Consider the following 12,258-nt stretch of genomic DNA (forward strand, 5'->3'; position numbering starts at 1 on the left):
AGCAATCACATCTCTTCTAATAGATTGTCCCCTCTGTCATTCCCATCCTTATTCTTTCACTTATTTTCAGTCTCTTCCTCTCTACTTACTAACTTAATTTCCTACTGCCTACAAATATGCCCTAATATTCTCTGTCCTGAAAAAAACACTCTTGACCTGTCTACCCCATTACCTTTTTTCTATATCCTTTTTGCCTTTAAAAAGCTAGCCATACTAGCTGTCTGCCAACCCTAAGTGTCCCCATTTTTTGTGTTCTCACTCTCTGAACCCTTACAATCCAGCTTCTGACCTTTTTATTCCATCAAAAACTACCCTTTTCAAAGTTATTAATGATCTCTTAGTTGCCATATCCAATGACCTTTACTTATTCTTCATTCTCTTGGATTTCTATTTGATACTGTTGATCACTTCTCCATGATATTCTCTTCTTTCTAGGTTTTCAGGAAACCATTTGTTCCTGATTCTCCGACCTATCTGACCACTTTGTTTCTTTTGCTGGATTCCCCCTGTAGATCACATCCTCTAACTGTAGTTGTCCCTCAAGAGTTCTCTATTCTGCACCCTCTTTTCTTCTTCATATTGCTTCATTTTGGGATTCCTCCCCATCTCTGTTCATCTACAATCTTATATCTCTCTAAATATCTTTTAGTCCTCTCAAACTGGATATTTAATAGACATTTTAAACTTAATATGTCTGAAACATAACTCATTATTTTACCTCTTAAATTCTCTCTGCCTCCTACCTTCCCTATTACTGTATTGGAGGGGTGGGGAAACTTCCAGCCCTTCAGACTTTATTGGTCTGATCTTATCAAGGCAACTGCAGGTTGGACTCAAAATTCAATAAATTTCAGAGTGAATTAATTAAATGTTTGACCACATATAGCCCGAGAATATATCCAAATGGCCCTTCACCGAAAAACGGCTCTTCATGTCTGCTTAAGAGGCTATCAGCATTCTCTCAGACTCTTAGACTTACAACCTAGGAATCATCCTGATTTCTTCATTAACTTTTACAAAACTTTTCCAGTCTGTTGCTAAGACCTTTGCAGTATTTCTCAAATATGCCCTTTTTCTTTCCTGTGACCCTGCCACCACTTTAGTACAGGTCCTTATCACCTTGATCAAGCCTGGACTTGCTGAAATAGTCTGCTGGTGAGTCTGTCTGCCTCAAGTCTCTCCCTACTCCAAGCCATTCTCCATTCAGCCACTGAAGTGATTTTCCTAATGTGCAGGTTTGATTGTATCGCCTCCTGCTCAGTAAATTCCAGTGGCTTCCTATTGTTCCAGGAGCAAATAAAAAATGCTCTGTTTCACATTCTCCATAACTCAGTTCCCTCCCATCTTTTCAAACTTCTTATACCTTATTCTCTGCTGCAGCCCTTCAGTATAGTGATACTGACCTCCTGGCTATTGTACAAATGAAGTGTTTTATCTTCCTATCTATCATATGGAAAGTACCCTTGTTCCTTTGCTCCATTTACTGACCTCCCTGGCTTCCTTCGAGTTCCAACAAAAATCTCACTTTCAATAAGAAGCCTTCTGCAACTCCTCTTAAATATGGTGCCTTCCCTTATTATTAATTATTTCTTATTTATCTTGTCTGTTTCTTCTTTTGGTTTTGTATTGTCTCTCACCCATTAGATTATAAACTCCTTAAAGGCAAGTGCTGCTGCACTTGGCCTCTTTTTTTTTTAATCTCTCCAGTGCTTAACAACATTGTCTGACTTGTAGTAGACCCTGAATAAATATTGATTGATTGAAATCTAGGCATTCTGATATCAAATCTTCTTTATGCACCATAGTGTACTTTATCTGAAAAGTGGATTAAATGCCTGTTTTTGTAAGTTCAAGGCTTACTACAGTCTGATTTGAAATATTTCATCCTCATCTCATATTATTCCTCTTCACACATAAGTTGTAGCAAAACTGAACTGTTTTTCATCCTCAAATCATTTTCCCTTCCCTCATTCTTGCTTTATTTCCTGCAGTTTCCTTCTTTTGCTTATGTTGTCTACCATGCCTATAATGGATTCAGTCCCTTATGTTTTGAAATCTCTTCATTCACAGTCCCAATTTAGGTTCTACTCTTCCAAGATACCTTTATTGACTCTCCCTAAATGAAAATGACCTTTCTCTCTTCAAATTTCTATTAGCCTTTTGCCTGTCAACTAGTCCAAAAACTTCAACTTTCATTAAATACCTTTATGCCAGTCACTGTGGGAATATCACAAAAAATTACATTAAAAGCATAAAAGCTTATGTTTTATTGGGAGTAATAAATATATATTTGGAATAGACACAGAATCCATTTTTAAAAAGACAATTTAGGGAGGAAGAGTACTGGAATGAAAGGGTATCAGCAGAGGCTTCATGTAGAAGGTGGTGTTTGATCTGAAGCTTGAAGGAACAGGGATCTTAAGAGGCCCTGAGGTGAAGCAGCCCTGGAATGCATTCCAGGCAGGGGAACAGTCAGTTGAAAAACCTAGAAGAGGGAGGATGGAGGACTGTTTGAAGAATGGCAGCAAATCTGACTGAACCATAGAATTCGTGGAGGAGAATAATGGATAAAGAGACTGAAAAGGTAGATTGAGATCAGGTCGTGCAAGACTTTTAAGGGATGGAGTAATTGCCTAAAGGCAATAGGGGCCATTTGGAGTTTATTGAGTATAGGGGAATGATGTGGTTAGATCTCCTTAGGAAAACCACTTTTGTAGCTGTTTGGAGGATGGATTTCATAGGGAGAGAGACTCATAGGAATAGTCTAATAAATGAGATATGATGAGTCTTGATCTAAGTTGTGGCTATGGGAGTGGAGAGAAAGTGACTAGATTGAGAAAGCAAGGATGAAAATGAAGCTCTGACCCTAGCATATTAAAAAAGCTCTATATGGAAATGAGGAAATTTAGAAGAATGGTGGGCATATTGAGTTGGAGATATCTATGGGATTCACATTTTGTGCATAAGATAATTTTCCTTGTGTATTTATTTAAGCATTATGCAAAACCCTTATTAAGATGTGAGGTCCTTGCAAAGAATACTTGTACTATAGTTATCACACTGCCTGTGCAGAGTAGGTGCTGATTATATAGTGATTGAATTCAATTGAGTTTTTGGATAAGAAGTTGTCTCTAGTTTGGCCTTATGTTCAGCATGTAAAATGTTTAGGTTTAGATTGTTAGCATTAACTCATAATCTATCTATTTAATGAACTCTTTGATTTCTTCTTTGGTTATATGTTTTAATTTTTGGTGCCTGTAGGATATGTGCACGATTTATAATGCTTAAAATAAGCCTAGATTCCATCAAAGAGCTTTGGATATGTAAAATTAAAGTATCTAAAAGAGATTTTCTAGAAATCATAATGTGTCCAAGGGTTTTGTTTAGTTTCCTGAGAAGCTTTTTGATTTTCCTTCATCTAGGAAAGAATTTTTTTGTCTGCTAAGTCTTCCAACTCTTGACACATTGTGATCTCTGGAGTTGGATATTATATGCTTGTTAACTGCTTTATAGTCTCTCAGTGAATTTTTTTGTTAAATTTAGGGTACCAAATGTTTCAGGTCTTTTCACTTTTCTTTCTATTAAACCATATTGTTTCTGACTCTTCCCACCCCCTTCCCTGAATTGATTAGGAATTGAATTTTATGAAATTGATATCATCCCATTTAATTTTTGAAAATTACTTAGTTTTTCCCCCTCACTAAAATCCTAGTCCCATTGCCTCATTGTGATTTGGAAGTACCCTTGGGTTCTCATAAGGTTCTAACAGGTCTTAAAAGTTGAAAAGGTTAAAAGAATTCTGGATACTAAGAAACTGTGGTGCCTAGTGTTTCATCTTAGACTCTAGTTTTGGCAGTGTGATATAGTGGGGGGAAAAACCCCCCACTAAATTTGAATTCAGAGGACTTGGGCTTAGTCCTGACTGCTGTTGACTTAGGTTGTACCTAAAGTAAGGTGCAACCTCTTTGGGTCTTGGTTTCAAAATCTGTAAAATGAGGATCTTGGATTAGATGATCTCTAAACTGTGAGGTGTGCAGCTCTTGAAGACAGCTTCCAAATATAAAATTCTGTGATCCTGCTATTCATACCTAGCTCCTGGAATTTGTCATTTTCTTCAGTTATGTTTGTGATTTTTCTATTATAACTTAAAAAGAAGTCTGAAATGCCAGCTGAATGAGTTAGGGATACTTGTTGGGATTTTTTTTTAAGCTGCTGCCATAGCTGTTGCAGCTTAACTTTGGACTCTGTACGCAACAAGTACTTGAGGGGTGGTGGAAGTAGTTGAAGGGCCTTAGAGGCAGTTGTCAGATATGCCTGGCTCTTACTTTGAGCATTTTCAGAAGACCCTTAATAACTCTAATTTGACTCTTGACTTGAGGTTGAGAACCATTTCTTTGTAGTAATATGAACTGACTTTTTACTTTCCCTTTTGTTGAATTTTTTTACTTTTCAAAGGAAAAAAAATGTAGCTCCAAAAATAACCCAGGAATCAATTAAAAAGATATTTTTTTATATTTTATGTTTGACTCCTATGTCTGGTGCAAAGTCCTCTAATAAAGATGACTTTTAAATAAGTCATCTTATTGCTATTTTAAGAATAGGTAAAAGTGAACAATTTGAGGCATTATAACTTGTTTTCTAGGTGGTATGGATAAAAGAATCCTTGTAGGAAAGAATGAAGAGATAACTGTGATATTTGTCATTGTCATTACTTAAATTTAAGTTTGCAGATTCAACTTTCAAGAAATTTTCATCACTTTAAAGAACAAAACCTGCTATTAGGGTAAGCTACCATAAGGTTATCATGACCATGTGGTCTGATCTAGTAGACTCAGACTGTAGGTGTGGTTTACTTGAGATATTGAAAGAAGTTCCTTTTTTTTCCCTTAAAGAGAAAAATAAATAGAATTTTTAAAATTCAGCTAAAAACTTAGACATTGGTTGTATATTTAAAGTAGAAATTTTTTTTTTTTGGTTTTGCAAGGCAATGGGATTAAGTGACTTGCCCAAGGTCACACAAGTAAGTATTAAATATTTTGGACCAGAATTGAACTCAGGTCCTCCTGACTCCAGGGCCACTGCCTCTAAAGTAGAAATTTTTAACCTTTTTTGTGTCAAGGATGTGTTTGCAGTCTGGTGTCCCTTTCACAGAATGATGTTGTTAAATGTATACAGGAAAAATATTTAGAATTACAAAGAAATGAATTACATTGAAATACAGTTATCTATCTATCTGTACATACATGCATGTATATACATGCACATATGCATGCCTGCATACATGTGTGTACATGAAAAGTTCATAGACCACAGGTTAAGAACTCCAATTAAAGGATCATACCTTGAAAACAAAGACCCAAATGTAACTTTATGATTTCTGATTGATCCTTCACTATTTCAAATGTTTGAGTTCTTAAATCTTAAAAGGCTTGGTTAATATTAGTAATTCATTTGATCAGATTTAAGTCCGTTTGCTGTTTTTCATTTGTCAATCTTCACCTGCCATCTTCTTATATATTCTTAATTAGGGGTTCAGGAACCTCCCCAGATAGATTTAAAGGAAGTCTATGAACTTGGATAGAAAAAAATATATATCTTTCTTTCAGTTTAGTTGGTTTCCTCTGTATTCCTATGTATTTTATTTTATGCATTTAAAATCAAAAGTGATCTACAGGCTTTACCTGATTACCAAAAAAAAGATTAGGAATCTCTGCTAATGAATAGTCACTCTTCTTTTGACTTTTCCAATTTTTCATTTAGTCAAAAAAGGCTTTAATTTGTCTTGCCCTTTCGATACTTTCCTTAATACCCCCTCCTCTAAACAAGTTCATAAAAAACTCTAAACTGATAAGAAGGGAATAACTTCTCTAGGGAGGGAAACTTTATTTTTTGTTTTGAAATCTGAGGAAATCTAACTACAGTCTGTCTACAGAGGTAGACAGGTATTACTTGAAATTTAGTTAAAATGGCATCTCATTTATTATTTACTTCTACTAAATCCATGAGGTCTTTCATAAACTCCTTACAGATGCTGCCCCTTTCCTCTCCAATCTGTAATAATATTATTACTCTTTGACTGTATTTTTCTCATATGTTGTTTTATAGTTATTATATTTATATGTTCCTGGTACATTATTTTATAGTTATTTTTTATTAAACTGTGTGTTTGTATTCAGTTGTAATAGACATGAGGCAGAGACCAAGCACATAGCAAGTAAGAGCATTTTCTTAAAATTTGACCACTACTAGATTCCCCCCACAGGAACAAAGCAGTTAAGACAAACTTTACCAATGTTTTGAACAAAAATTTAAGTTAAGACCTCACTTCACAATATTTTATTCTGCTTGTAGTTAATATTGTATTAAATATCTGCTCTATACCAGGCACTGTGTGCCAGGAAAAGCTTACAGTCTAATTGAGTCAAGTTGTTTCATGGTATCACTGAGTCATTCTGTGTTACCTTGAGAGGAGAGGAGAGGAGAGGAGGATGTCATTGCAGTAACTGGTCCAGTGAACCCTTGGTTCCATATGCAGCAAAGTATCAATAAGTTTTTTAAAATGCAAGTTTGTAAGGTATTTTTAAGACCTGATTTTTATTATAATAGTTTGCATAGTTCCTTAACAACACTTTTATACATGTTTATTCAATTTCATTCAAGCATTTATTAAGTACCTACTATATGTTGTCTTTTTTGATTCTCCCAACAACACTGGAGTAGGCAGGCCAGGTATTATTCCTATTTTATAGAAGAGGAAACTGAGGTCTGAGAGGTAAAGTAAGTTGCTCAAGGTAAGCACAGAGCTGGGACTTGCTGGCTTCCTAGTCCATTGGTCTTTAAACCAAATCTTATGCTTTGTTTTGTTTATTAAATTTTTGAATATTTCCTAAATGGATCAGACCCTTCATAATGTGTACTTAATAAGCTTTTATTGCCTGCTGAACAAAATGGGTATATCTTGCTTCTGTTGGTTTTCTATAATGTATACTACTTTGATACATTGTAAATTGAAAATATTAATTGTATACATTTTAATTTGGCAATTCATTTATTCAGGAGAAACCTTTTAGTGTGTAAAAAGTGACTCTCAGAATATACTTTAATCTGAGAATGATCTCTCTTAAGAAGGCAGTCATTTTTATATAAAATTGTGTTGAGTAAAAAGAAAGTTTGTCCAGGTAATTGTTTTGAAAACTATGGCTGTAGGTCACATTTTTGATCGTTTGCTATGCTTTTACTCTTTTCTATACCTCTTGGAGTATCTACTTAAGTTCTAAGGATGATTACTTTAAAAATATCTTTTAAACTGGGCCTTGAAAGCAGAAGCTCGTAAGAGCATGAGAAAAGGATTATGCATTCCTTAGTCATTCATTAATATCATTCTATGCTTAACAGACCTCCTAAAAAGAATGGAGGTCATGCATAAGTGTACAATAGGCAAACCAGTATACCAATTAAAAAATTGTTATTGGTGAAGCCACTTTAATAGAAAGCTGTCAAATGAGTTCTGCTGTCTTTTTTTGGCAACATAGTGTCAGATGAAGTATAAGGAAGCAAAACTAGCTTATCTAGCAGAAAACTGCTGGATATTAATGTTGTATCAGATTGTCAGCCTGATAACGTAAGACTGATACTTGGATTTTTTTCCTCCGAAAGATCTTTTGATCATTGGCAAACATCATCTAATTTATATATTATTGCCATCATGTAAATGATACAGAATAACTAAGGATGAGGTTCTGGGATCTTATATAACAGAGCCTATCTGAGTAAACTGTTTCATGTTTAAATATTCTTAGTAGCAGTCAGAAAACATTAGCTCAGATCATACAAAAATGTTATATCCTGAAAGATAGTTAGCTCAGATGATTACCATCAACTAAGGGAATGAATGCAAATTGTGTGTGTGTGTGTGTGTGTGTGTGTGTGTGTGTGTGTGTGTGTGTGTGTCTATTTGTATATACACATACAAAAAATATGGATATATATATATTGTTCATAATGAGTATACATTTATAATTATGTGTTCATATTTATACTCATTTCCTTTGTGTATGTGTGTGTGTGTATTTATATTTTCATTTTTTATAATGAAATGGATAACTTTCTTTACTTGAAAAATAACATTTCTGTAGTGCTTTAAAGTTTATAAAATATTTCAAACCAAATCATACCAAAATACGAAGTTCAGCATAGATAAATTCTAAACGTTGTCTTCGAAACTCCAGTTTGTTAATTAAAATAACAAGTAATAAGAGCAGAGAACATTCTTTTTGACTAACTTATCTATTTAATGATGAGTATAATAGAAGTATTAGAAAATATAGATGTTTTTTCTTGGTATGAAATGCATTGCTTTCAGTGATCAGCTCTACAGTTGAGTCAAATAAAAACTTCAATTTTAATTCTTCTATTCTGGGTTTAATATTATCCTATGGTGAAGTGAAAGGAAGGAAAACTTTCCCCCTAGGGATATATAGTTATTTCTTTACATAAGTTAATATTTCCCTAGTATATTATTTGTAATATGCAGCTTTGTAGATCATTCTTATGTTTTTCAATTTCTTTTATTTGCTATTCTTTATTCTGTGGAATCTGATTCTGATTTATATTTATGTACTTTAATAATTTTAAAAATGTTATACTTTTAAAATCTTCTTTAAAAAAGATCAAATTGAACTTTATGATTTATTCTAGAAGTCTAGTCTTATTTTAGTTTTGGGTTTGGAATATGATATGATTCCCTTCTTATTGGGAAAATTCTTCTAGTCCTCAGTTGCATAACCTGAGAAAGTATTTTTGACTATTGTTAGAATGAGTCAATCAGAGAGGGAAAAAAGTAAAGTTTAGCTAAGGGAACATCACCAGAGTAATAGTTTTGGTCTCCAATACTGCTTCTTCATCACATGAATTATTGAGCTGTTACATATCTACGTGTTCAAAACATATGTGGTCTGGTTTAGCCAAAATTTATTCTTCAGAATTCATAGAGGGGTAGACTAACAAAAGAGTAAGTAAGGAATTTGTAGACATGGAAATCTTTTTGGTTTTATTCCTTACTCTTATTTTTCTTGCGCCTCATTTTTTATATTATTAGGCAATGTTTTTTTCTAAAGAACTCAAAGGACTTCTCATGTATTTTTATTTATACCCTTAGAGTCCCTTTGAGATTATAGAGGAGGTAAGCATTTTGTTTTGCTACTTTGTTGATAAATAAAATAAGGCATAGTGATCACAAAACTTCTCAGATTATTCTACTATTTTATGCTGAAATTAGGAAGTAAACCTAGGTCTCTTGATTTCTAGGAAACAAATTAGATTGGGAATTATACCAATACTGTGTCATTATCTAGTTGTTTGACCTTAACTTTCCTAAACCTCACTTTCTTCATCTGTATAAAATGGAATTAGGATTAAAGCAGGTCTTAAATTGAGAAATAAATGTATTGTTAAATATTTTAATAGGACTAATTTTCTTTGTAATCCTATGTATTTTATTTTATTCATTTAAGAACATTATTCTGAGAAGTCTTCACCAGGCTGTCAAAATGGTCCATGACAAGAAAAGGATTAGATGATTACTAATGACATTTTTCCAGTTGATGCATGTTAATTTTACTATACTGGGTCTTTTAACATTAGGTAGTGCCATTAACAATAGTATAAGTGACATTTTAAGGAATGGCTAGAGATTTTTTAAAAGCATTTATTAATGTCAATGCTGGGGTATTTTTAATGCAGTTTCAAACATTTATATGATTTCTTCTATAAGAAATATAAGTTCTATGAAAAGTATAACAAAGTATATGCCATTGATATCTTTGAAAATATTTTTGATATACCTTATAAATGCTTATTTATCTAGAATTTGACATATATTTTAAGACCCAAGATGCAGTATGTCAGGTCAGTTGTAGTTTTCTCCTATATCATTTGTATTAAATAGGTCAGTATTATTTTGCATTTTTATATTGAGGGAGCTTGAGTTCACAGAATAGTTCAAGGTTTCAAATCATAGTTATTTATCAATTTGTTCTGAGAACATAGACTCATTAAGGGGGTGGGGAAGGGCTAACTTTTGCTACACTAATTTATTCTTATGTAAAAAAAAATAACAAGCACCTGAGATCTGTGACCTATTTGGTTCTACCCTTTTGATACAGCATTTGAATGATGGATTTTCTAATATCTCCACAACCTGTTGGCACATCCTGGCAAGTAAATAATAACCAGGACAGAAGCTTTTTATTTTTCATAGCCATCCATAAAACTGAATGAAGAGCATAGTTTTGCTTAGGACTTAAGATTCTCATGATAGTGTGCCTGTATTTGGTTTTGATTTCATGCAGTACTTAATGATAATTTATCATCATTTCTTACCTAGTTTTGAGGTATGCATTTAAATTTCATTTTTCTTTCTTCCCCAGGAACTAAGCAACTAAAACACATTTTATTAAGAGATGTGGACACAATTTTTGAGTGTAAATTATGTCGCAGTCTCTTCAGAGGATTACCAAATTTAATTACTCATAAAAAATTCTACTGCCCTCCAAGTCTCCAGATGGATGACAGTAAGTTTCTTTCACTAAAATCTTCATTTATGCATTTTAGAATTGTTCTTTCCTTGAAATTTTGTGTATTAAAACATTAGCTTGAAATTACAAATAATTTAAGTAACCATAAAGGTATAAAATAAAATTTCCCTCTCAGTTTATTTTTTTCCAATTATCAAGTTAGTCCTTTTCAATTAGTAGTTTCTACTTGATTTTCCCCCCCAAATAACATTGTGTGGAAGTTTCCACTGGTACATGTCAGCAGCTTATCTGTAATTCAGACTTTTCATTGTTGCCTTTGGGTCTTAAAGGGTTAAATGATTTACATAGCTAGTCTGTGTTAGAAATAGGATTCCAAACCAGGTCTTCTAGATTCTAATTCTGTATCTTTCCTTAAACCACATTGTTACTTGTATATTCTGGAGTTTGGTTTCAGGAATTAACTCTTTTCTTTTCTTTTTTTTTTTTAATGCTACTTTAAAAATGACTTGTTTTATTTTCTCTTTTCACTCATCTTCTATATACAATGATCCACCTATAATTCCTTTAGAAGAGGAAGAGAAAATAATAGTAGCTAAGTGATGAATGAATTCAGTCAAGGAAAGGAAAAAGGAGTTAGTGGCTCTAGGAGAGAACTTGCCACTTAAGATGTATTCTTTGCTTAGATATTGGTTTTCTTCCTTTTGTATTTCTTTTATTTTTATTTTATTTGATAGGGATGGTAAGTGATATATGTACCTTGACCTTGAAGCAGTTAATTTTTTATATATCTTTCTATTTTAAATTTGCTATCTTTGCTTGTAGTTGCACTTGCCAAATGATGGATAATATAATAGCAAAAAACAGTCACTTTTAAGTGATTAGCTTTTTAATTGACTTAAATCTATGAATTTCTCAGGGCTGAATTAATGCCTGTCGTGGTTTTCATTTGTGCTTTAAAGAATTCATCTAAGTTCTTTGAAATGTTTTATTGAGTTTTTGTTATCTGAGAAAGTAATTTTCATTATTTAATTCTGGAATTTATTACTTTGAGAATTTTTAATGTATTGAACTTTTAGAAAGGTTTTGGATAAAAAAATTACCACTTTAAAGTATTAATTATGTTACTGAATTATTTTTTAACTTGTATTTTGTTAGTGAAACAAAAATATAAATATATTTAATATATCCTCAAAACTTTAGCTTCTCACTTTCTTATTCTATCTACTCTTTTTCCATGACTTATATTGTTCTACTCCAGCTGTACACAGAGATTGTCTTATTTAACTTAAAATATTCCACTTACATGTCATGAGCTTCAAAATTATTTTATCTGATCATAATATTTTATTAGTTTTTCCACACATCTTTCTTTACCCTCATTGGAATTTCCAATCCCTTGAAGCTCTAAATAGTTTCTTAGTCCATCACTTCTGAAATGACTATATATCTTCCTCCTTTCCCAGTATTGACCCTTTGATAAACCAAGTTAACTCATATTAACTTCTTCTCTTTAATCACTTGTCCTTTTGTCCTGTCACTAATCACATCTTGTCAGAATTCAACCCTGGATTATTTCCACCATTTGCCTTCTTCATTCCTATTCATGTGCTTAACAGATTGGAGGAAATACCAATAGGGGCCATTGCAAAGTTATATTTTCTAATGTGAACTGGGCATTCACTACAGTAAGACAGTACTTCTCTTTAATTGGTTGTTCCCAGTC

The 12,258-nt window shown here is 32.9% G+C and overlaps 1 protein-coding gene across 6 annotated transcripts in view; it reads left to right on the forward strand.

Moving 5' to 3' along the window:
* ZNF800 (zinc finger protein 800) overlaps positions 1–12,258 on the forward strand; it is a 248,662-nt gene that overhangs the window by 158,674 nt on the left and 77,730 nt on the right. For 4 of the 6 annotated variants that reach the window (XM_074193781.1, XM_074193779.1, XM_074193778.1 and 1 more), the window contains one exon: positions 10,428–10,571. In XM_074193781.1, the coding sequence (XP_074049882.1) occupies positions 10,428–10,571 (144 nt within the window). Of the gene's footprint in view, positions 1–10,427; positions 10,572–12,258 lie in introns of those variants that run through there. The other 2 variants (XM_074193776.1, XM_074193780.1) reach the window with 1 other exon arrangement.

Source organism: Macrotis lagotis, chromosome 7 (genome assembly GCF_037893015.1).
Source record: "Macrotis lagotis isolate mMagLag1 chromosome 7, bilby.v1.9.chrom.fasta, whole genome shotgun sequence".
Taxonomy (NCBI): Eukaryota; Metazoa; Chordata; class Mammalia; order Peramelemorphia; family Peramelidae; genus Macrotis; species Macrotis lagotis.